The following is a 21,711-nucleotide window of genomic DNA, read 5'->3' as shown; positions in this document are numbered from 1 at the left end:
AAGAGAAAGGTAGGTGCACACTTTTCGAAGCACACGATCTTCTTCAATAATCACCTTCCTTTTTCAATAATTCCCAACGGCTCTGATACCATGTAAAGAATCCTTGCAAACAATCAAGTTATACTTCAAATACTCAAGACACACAATAGCATTCAAATGCTTTACACCAAAAAGAAAAGAAGTGCAATAAATGCACAATGTTTATAAGCTTAAGGAGACAAAACTCCTTATTGTAATAATGAAATACAATGGGCTCACATAGCCCTTATTTATAAGGCTTTCCAAGTCTTAAAGAGACGTTGGGCTGATTCCCAACAACTCTAATAAGAGCCGTCTCTTATTTACACTGTACACAGTCAGCTATTGTCTGTGTACACAAATATTACATAAAAAAGAATAAAAAATAAAAATAAAAATTTATAAAAATAAGAAAAATTAAAAAAGGAAGAATTACAATCATATTAAAAAACATGAATATGCATAAAATGTAAAAATGACTAAAATACCCCTATAGCTAATACAAGAAAGAAATATAGATTTTATGTATATAAGTAGATGGATACATTTACATATATATGAAATATATATGTATATGTATCTTCTTTTATATATATATATATATAAAATACATTGTCTTATGAATTACATTTTAACATTACAATTTAACATATATAACAGTGACACTGAAGTGGTTGAAATCAAATATAACTCTAACTCTACTACCTCTCAAGAAGAACATATAACTAGAGACCCTATCACCTATACTCATAGAGATAGACGCACCTTTAAAAGTGCTATTGAGCAATATAATGAACCTAGCGAATCTATTTTCACACATGATTCAAACCCTAGAAGAACCGAAAGAACTAGAAGAACTCCCTCTAGATTCATATCCTTTGATTCTTTCTCTCCTAAATATCGGGTTTGCTTAAGTGCCATTCACTCATATTTTGAACCGAAATGTTTTGAAGATGCCAAAGGGTGTATTGAATGGAGAGAAGCCATGGAGAGTGAACTCAAAGCGCTTAGGAAAGTCAACACTTGGGAATTTCAAACGGTTTCCAGTGAAAAGAAAACTATAGGATGTTAATGGGTGTTCAAAGTCAAAACCAAGAGTGATGGATCTCTTGAGAGGTACAAAGCACGTGTAGTAGCTAAAGGGTATAGTCAAAAATACGGGATTGACTATAAAGAGACATTTGCTTCAGTAGCTCGTATGATTACTGTCAGATGTCTGATCACCATTTCTTTCATTAGAAAATTGAATATTTACCAAATAGATGTAAAAAATGCCTTTTTAAATGGTGATCTTAATGAAAAAGTCTACATTGATGCTCCACCTGGTATGAAAATTCTTAAAAATAAAGTTTTGCGTCTTCGTAAAGCTCTTTATGGCTTGAAACAAGCTCCCAAAGCTTGGCACGATAGGTTTAACAATGCAATGATTGAAAATGGTTTCTCTTCATGCTATACAGACATTGCTATTGTTTGTTAAGAAATCTGATGCAGGGATTGTTATATTACTGTTATATGTTGATGATATGTTAATAACATGTGATGATATCAAAGAAATCAAGAGTATTAAATCTATCTTGACTTCAAAATTTGAAATGTTAGACTTGGGATTTCTGACATATTTTTTGAGAATTGAGGTTGCCTATTCTCACAGAGGCTAGTTTTTGTCTCAAACTAAACTGGCTTGTGAGATTCTTGATAGATCAGGAATCACAGATGACAAAGTCTGTGAAACTCCTGAAATAGTAGGTTCAAAGATGAAGATTGATGATGGGATTCTCCTAAAAGATCTCACACCTTACCGGCAACTGGTTAGATCTTTAACATATCTCAGCATTACGAGGCCTGATATTTCTCATGCAGTACATGTTGCCAGTCAATTTCAACATACACCTACTACAGTTCATATGAGCATCATTCTCCATATCATCAGATATATAAAGGGTACAGTAAACAAGGGGTTATTTCTATCTTCTTCTTCTGAATTAAATTTAATTGCTTATACTGACTCTGATCGGGGAGGTGACCCGAATAACTGTCACTCCACCACTGGTTTCTGCATTTTTTTAGGAGAATCTTTAATTTTTTGGAGATGCAAGAAACAACAAAATGTCTCACTTTCATCCACTGAAGCCGAATACAGAACCATGACATCTACTACCATGAAGATTGTTTGGATTCGCAGCTTGCTGGAAGATATGAATATTCAAGTTCAAGGGCCAACAAAACTATATTGTGATAATAAAAGTGCAATTTACATTGCCAAAAATCACACATTTCATGAGCGCACAAAGCATACTGAGATGGACTGCCACTATGTTCGTAAAGAATACTTAAGAAGAATCATAGACCTCCCATATGTTACATCAGAATACCAACTGACAGACTTTTTCACCAAAGCATTGTGCTCTCCAAGATTTCACTTCCTTCTTGGCAAACTTTCAGTTATGTCACCCTAAGTTTGAGGGGGGGTGTTAAAATGCAATGTTCTTGTTATATATATATATATATATATATATATATATATAAGAATATATTTTTCAAAACTCGATAAAGGGTATTTCGGTCATTTCTCATTTTGCGCATATTCTCATTTGAGAATATGACTATATTTTTTCATATTTTTATTTCTTTTAGTTTTTCTTTTTTCTTTTTTTGTCTTTTATAATATGGGGGGGGGGGGGGGCTATGTCACATGGGTGCGGGTGCGAGGGTGCGACACTTTCAAAAAACTTGGGTACAGGGGTGCGGCAAAAAAAAAATTAAAAAATATATATAAAAGGGGGGGTCTGCGGGTCCAAAAATGGAGCAAAATGACCCTGGGTGCGTTGACCGCACCCAGGGTCGGGTTAACCGCACCAGGTGCCGCACCCACGTCGATACGGGTGCGGCACCTGTCTGGCCGAATCCCTGTGACATAGGGGGGGGGGGGGGGGGGGCTCAACACATACGTTGGAGCCCCCTCCAACGGTTATATTTATAACCGTTAGAGGGGCTCAAACGTATATGTTGGAGCCCCCCCACTCCTCCGACATGTATATATAGGGGTGCTCCCCTTCTAGTTTTTTTCATGCTTTTGTAAGCTTCTCTTGGGACCCAATATATTGAAGTTGATATTTTTTTTATGCTCTTATGCATTTGTATATGTGCCTTTGTGCACTTGTGAGAGTTCTCCTTTGTGCACTTCGCGCTTCTAGCATTGTGTTTATACACAAAATCTCTTTTTATAGGGATTTTCACAGGTCCAACCTACTACGTTCTGTGTCACGTCCATCGTCTTTCTCCTAGGTCCCATGGTTTCTATGCTGCCGCATATCCCTATCCTTTTCTTTTAGTGCTTACAGGTCCTCCCTCTTGCCCATTGGGAAAGCTTTCCCTTATGTTACGACTTGCCATAGGACACACCCCTAGGGTTTCAAACTCAAGATGTCCATTCATTTCAGGACAACTTGAGCTCCCCGTCCCCCTCTCAAGCTATGTCACGTAGGTGCGGGTGCAATACTTAAAAAAACTTGGGAGTGGGGGTGCGGGGAGGGTATATATATAATTTTTAATAGTTTCAAGTTAACACTAATGAAATAAAAACAATTATCATATCATTAATTCATCATGCAATAAATCAAATTAACAATCTACCATTCATCATGCATAAATTCACCATTTTAATCTTAAAAACCAAAAAATCAATTTTTTATTAAAATAAAATTTATAAAAAAACTGGTCGAACTTAGAACCAAACCCAAGCTTGGGTTATATTCTACTGAACCCAAGACTAGGTTCACTAGAGACGAACCCAGCAGGCCTGGGTTGGGCCCTTGCGCAAACGAGGGGAGGTGGAGGAAGGAAAAAGAGAGGAGGAGAAGAAAGAGAAGAGGAGGCGGTGGAGGGAGGAGGAGGAGGAGAAGGAAGAAGAAATAAGGAGGAGAAGGAGGAAGAAGAAGAGAGGAGGGGGAGACCGTCGCCGTCATTGCCACCATCGAAAGAGGAGAGGGAGAGTTGGGGAGGGCAAGGATGAGGAGCGTTCAATGGGGAGGGGAGGGGAAGAGTTGTGCTCTAACACCCCCCCTCCCACACATATTTTTTAAAAAGGTGGACCAAAATGGACTCAACTCGGTCAATGTTAACCAAGTCCATTTTGGACACATAACCCTAGCTGCGGGTTGACCACACCCAGGGTTTATTGACAGCACCTAGTGCGTAAAAACATGAGTTTTTCCACAACAGGTGCCGCACCCGGACCCGCATCGTGTCGATGCAGGTGCAGCAAGCTCTTGGGCGAGTCCCTGTGACATAGCTCTCAAGCCAAGTGTACAAAAACCACATTGACACTTATCAAATCTTGTGTGTATTTCCTTAAAATTATCATTTAAAAAAATTCCAATATCTTGTTTTGCTTTATCATTTCTTGTTTTTAGAAATTTCAATGGTTTCCAACAATGGTGATTAGGGTTGGTAAACAAGCCAAATGAATCAAACATGAGGTGTTCAGGATCCACAAATTTTTTTGGTAACCCAAGCCAAGCTCAAGCTAAACAAACTGAGTTCCAGCTAGCTCATTAAAAAAAATGCATTATTTCAAAGTTGACAGGAATAGGATTTGAATAATAGACCTATTTGAGCTAGGCTTAAGCTGACTCATTTACAAAAATAATACATTTTTTCAAAGCTAGAAGCTTAGAAGCAATAAGATTTATACTCTAACCCTCTTTTTGGATCCTTTTTTAAATTCTTCTTTGCCATTTATACCTATTCTATATAGCAAGTTTTGGTGTTTGGATCTTTTATTGTTATTTTTTAATGACTTTTTACAGAGGAAGACCTACTTTTTTTCTTTTTACAATTTGTTTTCTTCCATTCTACCACCACCATCACCATCGTCACTACCACCACTTCTCCACCACCATCACCATTGCAATCACCACCACCATTACCATCATTAAAATCACCACCACCACTATGTTAAATTATGTATATATTAATATATATATATATATATATATATATATATACATTCGTATATATATAAGTATATATATACATATATGTATATATACATAATTTATTTTTCTTTTTCTGTACAACCAAAAACCCGATAGGGGTGTTTTGGTAATTTACCATGTATTTTTTCCTTTTTGTATTTTTCCTTTTTCTTTCTTTTTCCTTTTTTCCTTTTCCTTTTTTTATTTCTTCTTCTTCTTTTTGTAGGACCGTAGGGGGGCCCACCCATCTAGTCGTTGGGGCCCCAACGATCATATTTATGACCATTGGGGCTCCCAACGACTAGAAGGGAGCCCCCCTTTATGGTCTCCTTTTTAGCCCTCCTCCTCTATAAATAGAGGAGGCTCTCACTTGTAATGGCATGGGGTTTTCACCCTTCTCTTTCTTTCTTCAATAATATTCAACTTATGACTTTAAGTCATTTTCTACTTTTGTGAGTTTTGTGTGTACACCTTTAGTGTTTGTGTTCTTGGCTCTTGTGGTCACTCTTAAAGAGTGTTTTTGCTCTATTGGTGCTTCCGCCGCTTTTCATTACATGGTATCAGAGCTCGGTTGGTGATTGGACTTCTCTTTGTTATCTTGGGACGTGTGCCTCTCAAGCTTTTGAAGAAAGGAAGAATATTTGGTGCCGATGGAACGCGATTCTAAAGTTGAGCTTTCTTTTAAGCTCAATGGGTCCAACCATCTTATGTGGGCCTCCGCTATGAAAAATCATCTAAGAGGTAAGAAACTTTGGGGTTTTGTTATGGGAACTACTCTCGAACCCTCTCTTGTTCTCACTAAAATCGAAAATGAGGTTGAAAAAGCTTTAGATGGTGATGAGCGCATCAAAGCTATCAATGACCATCAATCCAAAGTTGAGGATTGAGAGAATAACCATGCCAAAATTTTGGCATGGTTTATGAACAATGTAGACCTTAAAATTTGTGCTAATATTGCCAAATTTAGAAGGGCCAATGAGGCATGGTTTTTCCTTAAGGGTATGTATACCCAAAAGGATCTTGCTCGACAATTTTTTTGTCAAAAAAAAATCCGTTCCACCAAACAAATGGATATGAGTGTCCGGCACTACTTTAGCTCTCTAACCCCTCTTTGGGATGAACTTGCTCTTCTTGAGCCTAAGTGGGTGGCTCCGGAAGATATTGAGTTAAGAAGGGAACAAATTGAAAAAGAGCACTTTTTCCAATTTCTTCATGGTCTTCGACCAGAATTTGAACAAGTTAGGGCATCCCTTCTCCATAGAAGCAAAGCCTTACCCATTGAAGACGCCCTTGCCGAAATATGCCAAGAAGAAACTCAACTTGGCCTAAGCGTTAAGAGTGATGAAGTTTTGCCGTTACTAGGCCCGGATCAAATGTAAAAGCATATAGACCTCCTCACTTTAACAAAAATAATGGGCCTAGAAAGGGAGTGATATGTCATTATTGTAATGAACCGGGACACATTAGACCGGTTTGTCCCAAACTTAAAAGAAAAGTAGCCGCGGTTGGAGAAAATTCTCCAAAGAAGGAAGAAGAAAGTGCCAAAGAGGGAGATATCAAAGAAACTCTTAATCATATCTCCGAAGTTCTCCAACATCTTCTCAAGACTTCTTCTTCAACATCCGGAGCCGCCATCGCCTATTCTTCATCAGCTCCAGGTATGTGGATACTAGACTCCCGTGCTTCTTTTCATATGACATCTCATAAAAACTCTCTTTCAAATGTTTTTTCCGAACCCATATCCTCTTATGTTTCAACGGCCGATGGAACATCTTTGAAAATTGAAAGTATTGGAACACTTGATTTTAAAAATTCTCAAAACTTTTTCGTTCCTAAAGTAAGAATCGTTCCAAAAATTAATCTAAATCTTTTTTCCGTTTCCCAAATCACCGATCATGGATGCCAAGTCTCTTTCTCACCTAAAGATTGCACCGTGCAGGATCTCCAGTCAGGGAAGCTGATTGGGCAAGGCCATAGAAGGGGTGATCTCTATTTTATGGATTTTTTGACTCTTCCATCTAAGTCATCTTGCAATCTTGTAAAAGACAGAAGTATTGGAATTTGGCATGAGAGACTTGGTCATCCAAATTTTGTAATAATGTCTCTTTTTCCTTTTTTGAACAATACTTGTAAAGACAATCACATGACTTGTAAAGATTGCATTTTTGGGAAATCTAAAGCTACTCCATTTCCTCAAAGAAGTTACTTCACCACTCGACCTTTTGAACTTGTTCATTCCGATGTGTGGGGACCTTCCCCTATTTTGTCTAAAGGAGGATTTTCGTACTATGTGGTCCTTATTGATGACTTCACTCGATTTACATAGATTTACTTCCTAAGTCGCAAATCCGAAGTTTTCTCCTTCTTTAAAGAATTCCATGCGATGGTTAAAAATCAATTTTTGGGTACCTATCTATTCTTAGGTCCGATTCAGGAGGCGAATATATGTCCAATGATTTTCAAAGTTATTTAAAAGAAAATGGAATTTGTCATCAACGTTCTTGTCCCAACACTTCGCAACAAAATGGTCTTGCGGAAAGAAAACATAGACACATAATAGAAACCACAAGAACGTTATTAATTTCAAAAAATATTCCAAAATCCTTTTGAGCCGAAGCGGTTCTAACCTCAACATACCTTATCAATAGAACCCCTTCATCTTCTTTGAAAAATCTTTCTCCATTTAAAAAACTTTACAATATGTCTCCCGATTATAAAAACTAAGAATTTTTTGATGTAAATGCTTTGTTCTAACTCACAAAAATGATAAACTTTCTCCTAGGGCTATTGAATGTATTTTCTTAGGATATGGCGAAAAACAAAAAGGTTATCGATGTTTTGACATACTAAAAAACAAACTCTATATCTCAAAAGATGTCACATTCCTAGAAGAAGAAAATAGTTTTTCGCACCAACCAAATGAAAATATTGACTATTCCTTTTTATTTGACTTGTTGCCTCAAGAAAACATCATAGATGATCATATTGATCCTAGTGAACCTCTCATTGAAGATCATTTTGAACATCCAAATGATGATCAAAATTTAGAAGAAAATGTTTCAAGACAAATACAAGTCTACTCTAGAAGGAATGAAAGAAATCCATCTTGTGCCCTTGAAAAATTCTCTCAAAGTGAGTCGATCGAAGAAACCTCTCAAAGAAGATCAAATCGTATTTCCAAAGTACCAAATAGATTTGTTTCTTATGATTCTTTTTCTCCAAACTTTCAAGCATGTCTACTTGCTCTTCACTCCTTTCACGAACCATCTCATTACAATGATGCTAAACAATATGCTCATTGGAATGAAGCTATGGAACTAGAACTTAATGCTCTTAAAAAGGCACAAACTTGGGAAATCATTGATCCTCCCAATGGCAAGAAAACCATTGGATGTAAATGGGTTTTTAAAGTAAAAACTAAGAGTGATGGTTCATTAGAAAGATATAAGGCTAGGTTAGTAGCCAAAGGATATGCCCAAGAGTATGGGGTAGATTATGATGAAACTTTTGCCCCAGTTGCTCGAATGACTAGTGTTCGAGCTCTTATTGCTATAGCCTCTGTTAAAAAATGTCCAATTTTTCAACTTGATGTCAAAAATGCCTTTTTGAATGAAAATTTAAATGAAGAAGTTTATATGGAACCTCCTCTAGGTATGAATTTAAATGAAAAAATTTTAAAATTAAAAAAGGCCTTATATGGACTTAAGCAAGCTCCTAAAGCTTGGTATGATAAGTTTAGTAATGTATTAATCAATTTAGGATTTTCTTATTACTATACTGACACTGCTCTTTTTGTTAAGAAAACAGGTGACTCCATTGTTATGCTTCTGCTATATGTTGATGATATGATCATCACTGGGAATGACAAAAAGGGGGTAAATGATGTAAAGTCTATGTTAAAAGAAACTTTTGATATGTCTGATCTTGGATACTTGAGATATTTTTTAGGAATTGAAGTGGCTTATTCCGCGCGAGGATACATCCTATCTCAAATGAAATTAGCTGCAGAAATTTGTACCAAATCAGGAATATCTGATGAAAAGAAAGTTGAGACTCCCGAAGTTATCAATGCAAAACTAAGACTTGAAGATGGTGTTCTTCTTGAGGATCCAACCCCCTTCCGTCAATTAATTGGATCCCTCACCTATCTATCCATCACACGTCCAGATATAGCTCATGTGGTTCATGCAGCAAGCCAGTTTCAGCATGCACCTACTTCGGTTCATATGGCAGCCGTAATGAGAATTGTGCGATACATCAAAAATACCATCTCCAAGGGACTCTTCTTATCCTCTTCCTCATCTCTTGAATTAACTGCTTTTACTGATGCTGACTTGGGAGGAAATCCCAATGATCGTATCTCAATTACGGGTCTTTGCATTTTTTGAGGTGAATCTCTCATTTCGTGGAGATGCAAGAAGCAGCAGAAGATATCACTATCATCCACTGAAGCTGAATATCATGTCATGACAATGACAACTATGGAAATCGTATGGCTCAGAAGTCTCCTTGGTGACATGGGCGTCCTCATTTCCACTCCCACCAAGCTCTGCTGTGATAACAAAAGTGCGATATACATTGCAAGCAATCATACTTTTCATGAGCGGACCAAGCATATCGAAATGGATTGTCATTATGTTCGAGACGAATATCTCAAAGGAACTATCACATTACCATATGTTACTTCAGAATATCAACTGGCTGACTTCTTCACCAAGGCGCTCCCAACTCCACGATTTATGTTTCTTCTTAGCAAACTTTCGGTCTTCTCCCCGTAAAGTTTGAGGGGGCGTGTTAAATTATGTATATATTAATATATATATATACACACATTCGTATATATATAAGTATATATATACATATATGTATATATACATAATTTATTTTCCTTTTTCTGTACAACCAAAAACCCGATAGGGGTGTTTTGGTAATTTACCATGTATTTTTTCCTTTTTCTTTCTTTTTCCTTTTTTCCTTTTCCTTTTTTTATTTCTTTTTCTTCTTTTTGTAGGACCATAGGGGGCCTCACCCATCTAGTCGTTGGGGCCCCAACGATCATATTTATGACCGTTGGGGCTCCCAACGACTAGAAGGGAGCCCCCCTTTATGGTCTCCTTTTTAGCCCTCCTCCTCTATAAATAGAGGAGGCTCTCACTTGTAATGGCATGGGGTTTTCACCCTTCTCTTTCTTTCTTCAATAATATTCAACTTATGACTTTAAGTCATTTTCTACTTTTGTGAGTTTTGTGTGTACACCTTTAGTGTTTGCGTTCTTGGCTCTTGTGGTCACTCTTAAAGAGTGCTTTTGCTCTATTGGTGCTTCCGCCTCTTTTCATTACACACTATCCATCACCACTGTTACTAGCATCACCACCACCACCGCCGCCACCATTACCACCACCACCATCATCACCATCACAATCACCATTGCCACCACCACCACCACCATCACCACCATTACCATTACTGTCACCACCACCACCACCATCTACTGTCACCGTCGTCCCAATTTCTCACTAATCTTCTTTTCTTCTTCTATAATTTAAATAGTTGGTGATCCAAGCATTCATTTTCTTAAAAATAAATGCAAGATTCTTCATTATAACATGTACTTAAATTTATATATGTAAACAATAAATAAAAATAGATCCAAACAGGCCTAAATGTTTGCAAGCCAAACACTTTGACTATTTATTTTACACTATATTATATGATGTAAAATATATTTAGAATATATCTACTACTACTTAATGAGCATACTCAAACCAAGCCGAACATGATGCCTTTTGTTTGTGTTCCACTCATAGTCACAAATATTGGCAATATTTTTAAAATATCACAATATTATCATTGTAAATTTAACAAACGATAATATAGGTAAAATATCATGATATTTTGAAAATATCATCAATTTGATAATATTGTGATATGCTTGTGATGTTATCAATTAGTTTTACTGTTTTTATTTATTTTTTACATTTTAAATATGTTTTCATCTTTTTTTTACATTTTTTATTTATTTCTTTAATTATTTATGTATTTTTTGTCTAAACATGACATTTTCCTACTTATTTTTTTATTTTTTAAGCCTCAAGATTTTCCCAAGATTTATCACCAAACCTATAATATAGCGAGAAATAGCCTCACCGAGATATAGCCGATACTAATATTTGTGACTATGGTTCTGCTTGCCAACGATTTCTTTATGAGCTGAACCATGAACAGGTCATCTCGTTTCCTAATCTATAATGACGTTGAGAATAGTGGAGTTCCCACCATCTTGAAGGGCTTCAATCCCTTTGAAAATATCTGGCCTTTTTGCAACTGGAAACCAATGGTAGCATACCCATCCATATAAATATTATTCATACCTATATCTGGATTGATTTTCAGACCCTGTTTGTCTAAACAAAATCCATCGAAACAGCACTATCGTAGTGTTAAATTGGCCGAAAACTAGCAGGTTGTCACGAGAGTGTATCATCCATGGTTACTGGAAGCTTCTACTTATACTGGGAAGCTGCTTCGGAAGATACAAACTGAGGGCATCTGAAACTCAGTTCCCTTGTCATGGGAAGTGCACTTCCGACAACATCAAAATTTAACATAAAAATTGATGTTTCCAAGAAACAATACTTCTACATAATTAATGGATTGTGATTCCCATACTAACACTACCATGTTTGGTCTATTTTAATTATACTCGAGAGTAAATCTTAAATGGTAATATATTTTCTATAATTTCCAAAGATGTTATGGAATTATAGAATTCTTCTTAAAGCTTCCTATTAACTTCTTGCTTACCTCTCCATGTACACATATAAATCATGGTACAAAGAGCATAGTGTTTTAAATCATAGTGCAGTAGATTGTAACCCCCGCCCCCCCTTCTGCTTCTTTAACACACACACACATGCACACAAGAGAGGGGGACAAGTATTTGAAATCATGGGGTTGCCATGAGTCCTGGATATCTTTTCAAAGATGTAAAGTTGCATTCCTTATCAGAGCACTCACCTTTATATTCAGTTGACCACATAAAGGGCAAGGATGAGCAGTGTTCGGGTTCATTTGAGCCCGAACCTGGCCTATGACTTGACGGTCATTCATCTGTCGCTCCCAGTTCTGAATTTCTTGCTCGGAGAAAAGCATACAACTTCCTTCCCTTCAATAATAATAAGGTTGACTTAGATTCTATGTTTAGTAACAAAATTAAATAAAATAGAACCTATGTAGGTTAGATATCACAAGTATACCTGAAATGATCATAACCATCAATTGCCTTGTTGCACTTATAGCAAAAGTACTGCTCACAGTTCTGGCACACCATCTTGTTGCAACCTTCAATTTTTGAGATTGCCATCTTGCATGAGGGACACTGTTTTGAATCACGAAGTATCTCTCTAACACTAAGAATCTCATTCATAAGATCAAGTTCCTTGCGTCTCTGATCAGCCATCAGCTGACCTGAATTTTGACGCTCCTGCAGAAGTAATGAAGGTATTATGAAATTCAGGGAGCTGGCCTTGCCACAAAAAATCAAGTTTTTATGAAATGATTGGCATGGTTTTAGAAGTAATATTTAAGGAAACATAGCAGGAAAAAAAAAGGAACATACATAATCAGGAAAGCCATAAAAAAACATCTACTTCTATCTAAAGAAGCCATAGATTCAATTCAAAATAAAATTAAATTTTGGCTGAAATAATGAAGCACATAAAAATCCAACTGTACAAGCAAACTTTTATGGACATGGAAATCCAAGCTAGGAGTCCCAAGTTCCCATTGTTGGACCAAATAGACTGACACGCTACTGTCCTAAGTTCAGTCATGACCTGCAGACTTTACTGACTCCGTGAATCACTGTGCTTAGTTAACAGTTTAAGCATAAGAATCACTGGAATCACACCTTCAAGATGCGGAGTTTTTCTTCTGGTGTCATGCACGTCATTCCTACATGACGACGTTCCCTGCAGAGACTGCAAAAACTAAAGAAACACTTTGTACATTGAGCATGGTGATCCTCATCCTCCAAACAGCGCGTTTCACACCTTGGGCAGTAAACTAAATCACCCATCATGTCCAATGTTCTCTGTAATACCAATGACTCCCATCTTTCAAATGCTTCAGCTCCTAGCAGACACTTCAGTAATGCAGGTGGTACAATACCCTTACACTTCATATCAGGGCAATGCAACTTGTTTACTGTACCTTCTTCTACATGCATTTTGGATAAAGTTTCCATGCATGTCCAGCAGAAAAAATGTTGACATGGTAATCGAACAAACTCCACTCCTGACAGGATCAGAACAAATACATAACATGTTAATATAATAATCACTTTTCTAGATGCTAGAACAGATCAATAATGATGATATTTTCCAACATAATAAAGCTGAGAAGTAACACATGGTACATATTAGGCTGTGTTTGGGAACACAATGTCGGAGTGCATGGGCGCTGGTTTGCGGAATCACCAATGCAATGCACTTCGTCATTTGGGAACCATGTTTTATCAAAACATGGGTATTGGCAGCACCAAAACCCTCCCCAATGCATGGATTCAACACCCACCATAGGAGGTAGGTTTTACGGAATCCATGAATAGACGCCCTGCCTGACACCCTGCCTTGCTTCCCTCTAACCCTTCCTCTGCAACAACCCCATCTTCTTCCTCACCCTCCCCCCCCCCCCCCCCCCCGCCCAATTGAAACCATCCTACCTAAACTAACAGCTCCTTAATAACCCATTGAATCTTCTCTACCTAACCCTAACAATTCCCTCCATTGCTAACCCCTTCTCTTTGGCTTAAACGTAACGTCCACAAATAGGGTTGGGGAGCAGCTACAACCTCCAAAACAACGGAAAACAAAGGTATGATATCCTCTTTTCGGTTTTCAGGATTTATCTCTTTTTTTTTGCTTTTGCAAAGAGGATTTTATGTTTTCTGTTACCCCCTTGATGTTAAAAATGTAAAGTACATACAAAGTATGTGTACATATACATATTTTTATATATACATATATATGTTAGGTTAGTATCTAACTAGCAAATAGTAACTAGGTTAGTTTCCTTTTTGTCTTCTTTTTACTTTTTAGATTCTTTTCAGCTAAGAGAGACATTGGAGAGAGAGTCCAATGGCTCCTCTCCCAATGTTTTTCTTGGAGATCTTCTTTGTATATATAAATAGGGGTGAAACTGTTAAATTGTATCAACTCATATATATATATATATATATATATATATATATATAGCCCCAGGGGCATTTTTGTCATTTCCTATTTTACACATATTCACACTTGTGAATGTGCATGTAACTTTTCGTCTTTTCCTTTTTCTTTTTCTCTTTTCTTTCTCCCTTTTTTCTTTTCTTTTTTTCTTTCTACTTTTTTGACTAAAAGTCAAAGGAGGGGGAGACGTTGGACCCCCCTCCAACGGTTAGATTTCTAACCATTGGAGGGGCTCCAATGTCTAGTAGGAGGCCCTTCTTTTGGTCTCCTCTTGTATTATAAATAGAGGTGTATCCCCTCCACTGTAACTCATTCTTTTGGGAGCCTTTGTGCTCACCTTTGCTTAATAGATTCAATCTTTTGCATTCCAAGTGTTCTCTTTGTACCTTTGTGTACTTTTTATTCAAGTGTTCTTGATGTGTCTTTGTACACGTATCCCTTTGTGGATCTTGCGCTAGTAGTGCACATCTTTGAAGATATTTTTACATGGTATCAGAGCGAGGTTGGAAGAAAAGAAGATTATGTATTTTGTTCTCTTTATTGGGTGCCTCAAAAAGTGTGTCATCAACTTTTGGTGATCGGGATAAAGACTAGTTTCTTCATTCAATATTTTAGAAGCATCCTACATCGAGTAGGACCTTATATCTCCTTGTGGCACACAACTCTTCTCTTTTTTCTTCTCTCTAATGGGCGAAAAGGACTCTCACTTTTCTCTGGGCTTCAAATTAAATGGATCTAATTATCATATATGGGCCGAGAATATGGAGGCCCATATCAAAGGTAAGGGTCTTTGGGGATATGTTGAAGGAACTATTCCCGATCCCGAACCTAAAATCACTATATTTGAGAAGGGGGAGATTAAGGTCCTTGACGGAAAAGAAAGAGAAAAAGCTTTTGAGGAATACAATAAAAACACGAAGAGTGGGAGATGAAAAACTACAAAATCCTTTTGTGGTTTTTCTCTTCGGTGGAGACAAAGATTAATGCCAATATATTGAAATTCAAGAAAGCATATCAAGTATGAGAGTATCTTGAACGAATGTATACGTCAAGAGACTTGTCCCATAAATATTACCTTCAAAAGAAGGCCTTAACTCTTCATCAAGTAGAGATGCCGGTTAGAGAATATTTTGCCGAATTATCGGCTATTTGAGATGAACTTGCTCTCCTTAAACCTAAATAGAGTGGAGAGGCAATCAAATTGAGGCAAAAACAACTTGAAGAGGATCACTTTTTTAATTTCTTAAATGGGCTTAGACCCGAGTTTGAACAATCTAGATCCTCTATTTTATCTTCTTTTTCCTCTCCACCTTTAGAAGATGTTCTTACCAAATTAAGTGGAAAAGGAACTAGATTGGGAATGAATAAAACCAATCAAAATGTGTTGGTCGTCCCCTCTAAAACTAGGATGAGGGAGCTTACGTTGTATCTAGACCAGGGAGCAATGTCAAATCTTATAAACCTCCTCACTTCAACAAGAATCAAGAAGGAAGAGAAAATAACGGACATTATGGAAGAAGAGACTACAGTAAAATCGTGTCATTTTTGTAAAGAACCAGGGCACATAAAACCCGTGTGTCCCAAATAGAAAAAAATGATGGCAATTTTGACAACCTTCCAAGAGGAGACTCCTCTCCTCTAGGTAAAATTCTTTGGCACTGACCAATTATTCTAAAAACCTCTTACCATCCTTTGTTTATACTCCGGATGGGGCTTCTCTTGAAATTAAAGGAATTGGAGACTTTGAAAAACAAGATTTTTTTTATTCCTAAAGTTAGATTTATTCCAAAATTAAATTTGAACTTGCTTTCCGTCTCTCAACTTTCGGATCATGGATGTGATATAAAATTCTCATCACATAAATGTTGGATACAGGATCACCGGTCCGAAAAGTTGATTGGGGAAGGCTCTAGGAAGGGTGACCTCTATTTCATGGAGTTTCTTCAAATTCCAAAAACCTTTTTTTGTAACATTGCTCAACATAAAGATATAAATGTTTGGCATAAACGCCTTGGGCATCCAAATATTGACAACTTTTCTCATATTCATTTTGCTAAAACATTATGTAAATAAAATTTCAGTTGTAATGATTATATTCTGGGAAAAATGAGAAGCTTACCTTTTGGTTCAAGATCTATGTTTTCAACTAAACCTTTTGAAATTGTGCATTCCGATGTATGGAGACCCGCACCTATAGTATCTAAGGGAGTTTTTTTATATTATGTTATTTATGTTGATGACTATTCGAGATACAGTTGGATATACTTTCTAAAGCATAAGCATGAAGTCTTTTCCACTTTTAAGAATTTTCATGTAATAATAGAAACCCAATTCAATAGGAAGTTACAAATCTTCAGAATAGATTCAGGCGGTGAATTTCTCTCAAATGATTTTAAAAGTTGTATAGAGAGTAATAGGATCATTCATCAAAGGTCTTATCCCAAAACTCCTCAACAAAATGGCTTAGCTGAACAAAAACACAGACATATTATTGAAACTACAAGGACTTATTTCTCAAAAGATTCCAAAAAGATTTTGGGTTGAAGCTACCCTGGCCTCTATCTATCTAATAAATCATCTTCCATCTAAAAATTTAAGCCAAATATCTCCTTTTGAAGTTTTATATAAAAAAGAACCTGATTATAATAGATTACGAATTTTCGGCTGCAAATGTTTTGTTCTCACTGATAAAAATGATAAGTTATCTCTTAAATCCATTCCCTGTGCTTTTCTTGGTTATTCAGAAACACAAAAAGGTTTTAGGTATTATGACCTTCAAAATGATAAACTATACGTTTCAAGAAATGTCACCTTTTGGAAAATGAAAGTGGCTTTGAGAAGGACACAACCCTTCCTGATAATGCTAATTATTTCTTTTTATTTGAATTACTAAATAGGAATGAAGATTTCTTTAGTGATGATGAGACAAATAATGAGAACATTGATAATGAAGCTCCCCCGTCTGTTCAACTGGTAGAAGTAGTAAATGAACCAATTACATATTCACATAGAGATAGAAATACGTTTAGAAGTGCGATGAAAAGATATAGTGATTTTAGTGAGCTCTCTCAAGATAGCAACTTACGAAGAACTGAAAGACCTAGGAGAAACCCTTCCAGATTTATATCCTATGAATCTTTTTCCCCATAACATAAGGCATGCCTTAGTGCCATCCACTAGTACGAAGAACCCAGAAACTTCGAAGAACCTAAAGAAAGATTAGAATGAAGAGATGCAATGGATAATGAACTTAGTGCCCTTAATAAAGCCAAAACTTGAGAATTTCAAAGTCTTCCAGAATGTAGATGGGTTTTTAAGGTTAAGACCAAGAGTGATGGAACTCTTGAGAGATATAAGGCCCGACTAGTAGCAAAAGGTTATAGCCAGGAATATGGTATTGATTACGAAGAAACCTTTGCTCCTGTGGTACGAATGGTCATTGTGAGAAGTTTAATCATTACTGCATCAATTAAAAAATAGAACATATATCAAATGAACGTTAAAAATGCCTTTCTGAATGAGGACCTAAACAAAGAAGTCTACATGGAGGCCCCCCCTGGCATGGATATACCAAAGGGTAAAGTTCTTCGGCTTAGAAAAACCTTGTATGGTTTAAAACAAGCCCCAAAGGTTTGGTACGATCGATTTAATGAAGTAATGGTTGAAACTGGATTCAATTCTTGTTATACTGACACTGCTCTCTTTGTTAAACAGATAAAAAAAATTGTGAGACCCCTGAAGTTGTGGGCTAAAAAATGAAGGGTGATGATGGGATTTCTTTGGAAAATCCTACTCCTTATCGACAGCTTGTGGGATCAATTATGTATCTTAGTATCACAAGGCCATACATATCTCATGTCGTGCATACTGTAAGTCAATTTCAGCATGCCCCCACTTCAGTTCATATGAGTGAAGTACTTCGTATTGTCAGATACATAAAGGGCACAATAAACAAGAGAGTATTTCTTTCATCGACTTCTAATTTAGAATTGATTGCATATACTGACTCTGATTGGAGAGGTGACCCAAATAACCGTCACTTCACCACTAGTTTTTGTATTTTTCTAGGTGAATCACTGATCTCATGGAGATGCAAGAAACAACAGAAGGTGTCTCTTTCATCAACAGAAGCAGAATATCAAGCCATGGCCTCCATGACTATGAAGATTGTGTGGATTCATCAATTGTTGCAGGATATTGGAGTACTGATCCAAGGACCTACATAATTGTATTGTGATAATAAAAGTGCAATCTATATTGCTAAAAATCACATTTTTCATGAGCGCACCAAGCACATTGAGATGGACTGCCACTATGTCAGAGAAGCCTACTTATAAAAAATCATAAATCTTCCTTATGTGACTTCAAAATACCAGTTGACAGACTTTTTCACAAAGGCGCTATGTTCTCCCAGATTTAAATTTTTTCTTGGCAAAATTCCGATCATCACGCCCTAAGTTTGAGGGGGGGTGTTAAATTGTATCAACTCATGTATACATATATTTATATATAGAGAGAGGGATACATATGCATATATATATATATATATATATATATATATATATATATATATTTCTTTATGTAGCCCTAGGGGCATTTTTGTCATTTCTTATTTTACGCATATTCACACTTGTGAATGTGCATGTAATTTTTCTTCTTTTCCTTTTCCTTTTCCTTTTTCGCTTTTCTTTTCTTTCTCCCTTTTTCCTTTTCTTTTTTCCTTTCTACTTTTTTGACTAAAAGTCAAAGGAGGGGAGACGTTGGACCCCCCTCCAACGGTAGACGTTGAAGCCCCTTCTTTTGGTCTCCTCTTGTATTATAAATAGGGGTGTATCCCCTCTACTGTAACTCATTCTTTTGGGAGCCTTTGTGCTCATCTTTGCTTAATAGATTCAATCTTTTGCATTCCAAGTGTTCTCTTTGTACCTTTGTGTACTTTTTATTCAAGTATTCTTGGCATGTCTTTGTACACGTATCCCTTTATGGAGCTTGTGCTTGTAGTGCACATCTTTGAAGATATTTTTACAGAAACCCCCTCTCAAATGCAAGCTTTCTTCAAGGGTTGAAATCAATAAAAATATTATTTTTCATTTCTTGTTTTTGTGCCCTTTAGTGGGTGTTTGTGAGTGAACCCATTTGTGGTTCTCTGTGTATTCTTTTTTGGTATTTTGGTAGAACTATTTTGAGTGTCTACTTTTAGCGATTTAATGAATATCTTTGGAGGAACTCATTTTCTTACATGATATCAAAGCTTGGTGATCAAGTTGAAATTGTTTTTGGTACATTGGAAAGCATGCAACTCTAAATTTGAAAGTGTTAAAACTCTCTTGCAATCTCTATTCAAAGTGCTCATGATTAGTGGCATTTGCTTAGTGGTGGAGTGCTCATAACTTTCACCGTTACTCTTGTTTGTTTCTCTCTTCTTTCTCTACTTCTCTCTATTCTTTATTTTTGTTTATACCCTTATAAAAATGGATGACAATGAAAATGTTACCATAAAACCCATTAATCTTAATGATTCAAACTATGTTATATGGGCTTCAATCATGAAGTAGGAGAGAAAGGGTTGTGAGGACTAGTAGATGGGACCGATCCGAAACCCAAGCTAATCCTCACCAAAGTAGGAGAGAAAAAGGTACTTCTTATGGAGGGTGAAAAAAATACGGCAATGACCAATTAATGTCTGCACTAATTAGTAGTGCAGACATTAAGAAGTGGTTGCTGATTTGAACATGCAAATGATTCATGGAATTACCTTAAGAGAATGTATTCTCTTAAAGATATTGCACACGTGTGCAACTTGCAAGATAAGATACGAAATGACTCAAGAAGATAAGAATATTAGAGAATACTACAATGAATTCTCTGAATTATGGGAAGAGTGCTCTTCTTAAACCAAAGTAGCATCGTCCTGAAGATATTGAACTCCACCAAAATCCAATTTATCAATGGTTTGAGATCAGATTTTGAATCCACTAAATCCGTTCTCCTTCATCGAGGTAAAGTTCCCTCAAAAGAGGACACCATAGAAGAATTGAGTATGAAAGAAAATAGGCTTAAAAAATGTACTTCTAAGAGTGATGATGACTTGGTTCTAGCCGTATCTAGACCGAAAAACTATGTTCGCACTTACAAGCTATTAAAATATGTGTACTCGTACACATATATGTATATATATAAATATATACATATATGTGTGCAATACCCGATAGGGGTATTTCTATCTTTTTATATTAGCTACATAGTTGTTTTTAGAAAACAACTATTTATTTGTTTTTAGAATTAGTTTATATTTTTTGTTTTTTGTTTTTATTTTCACACAAGTGGGGGGCCCACATAGATTCATTGGGGCCTCCAATGGTCACAAATGTGACCGTTGGGGGCTCCCAACGTCTCTATGGGGAGCCCCTTTTGGCCTCTCATTTTCCTCTCTTCTTTGTGCATAAATAGGGGCTTTCCCCTTTGTATTTGCTACTTCTTTGAGGAGCTTTTGCTCCATTGTAATGGGTGTTACACCCTTCTTCTCTTCAATAATATTAACTTATGCCTTATGAGCATTTTTGCCCCTTTCGTGGGTTTATGTGTTAGCACATTATGTGCTTGTGTTTTCCCCTTTAGTGGGTATATCCGCACTTCATGTGCATGTGTATTGGTCCATTATTGAACCTAATGTATTCAAAGTCGTTTCCTTACATGGTATCAGAGCAAGGTTGGGATCGAGTTGCTCTTTTGTTGCATCGGGAAGCGTGCTATTCAAGAAATTTTAAAGAAAAATGGTGAAGTCCCCATTTCTCTCTTTTGTTTCTTAAAATTATTCGGTATGCATTATATTTCTTTAAGTATTGTGCATTATGAAGAATTAGATATGTTTTGCATATGTGTTCTCTTTGTCATTATGAGTTTGGGTTCTTAACATTTCATTGAACTTTTTTCGTATATTATTCTTTTTCGTATGTCTTTTCTTGAAAGTTTTTTATTGGTAAATTCTAGAACTGGTGAACTTGTTTTTCGAATAATTAAATATGTGATTGCTCAAAACATGGTCTAATAGGTCGATAAAAAATTATGACCATTGGAATTTTTGAATTTATACCTAATTTTGGTTATAAGAATACCGTTTATATAAAAAAAAAAGTCTTTTAAGAAAGTTATGTTAAAAGTAAAATGTTTGTGAGATATGTAGCATTGCTCACATACTCTCATCATAATTGTTGGTTCATATTAAAGGTATGTGTTTATCCACTAAAATGTCCTATATGAGGCTTTTCATAATATCGTGTGATTGACATATATTAATTATGAAAAATTCCTTATTAATTTTTTATTTTCCTAACTAATGAGTTCTTTTCATATGAGCAATAGTTGATTAAGAAGACATTTTATAATACCGGTTGAATTAAGTTTTAAAAAATGATCTCATGAAATATGGTTATTCTTCAATTCAATTTCAAGAATGTGTTTTATTATAAAATTTATGGTCTTCATTA

The 21,711-nt window shown here is 36.2% G+C and overlaps 1 protein-coding gene across 1 annotated transcript in view; it reads right to left on the bottom strand.

Annotated features, from left to right (window-relative positions):
• NHL8 (NDR1/HIN1-like 8) overlaps positions 1–21,711 on the bottom strand; it is an 87,279-nt gene that overhangs the window by 28,109 nt on the left and 37,459 nt on the right. The window contains exons 4-6 of the mRNA XM_089992169.1: positions 12,904–13,289; positions 12,251–12,477; positions 12,012–12,159 (exon numbers count right to left, since the gene is read on the bottom strand). Of these exons, the coding sequence (XP_089848295.1) occupies positions 12,012–12,159; positions 12,251–12,477; positions 12,904–13,289 (761 nt within the window). The remainder of the gene's footprint in view (positions 1–12,011; positions 12,160–12,250; positions 12,478–12,903; positions 13,290–21,711) is intronic.

The sequence above is a fragment of the Nuphar pumila genome, chromosome 16, assembly GCF_984573655.1.
Source record: "Nuphar pumila chromosome 16, dmNupPumi1.hap1.1, whole genome shotgun sequence".
NCBI lineage: Eukaryota > Viridiplantae > Streptophyta > Magnoliopsida > Nymphaeales > Nymphaeaceae > Nuphar > Nuphar pumila.
Note: the sequence above shows the minus strand (reverse complement) of the source record. Positions and strands in the feature narration are given on the sequence as shown.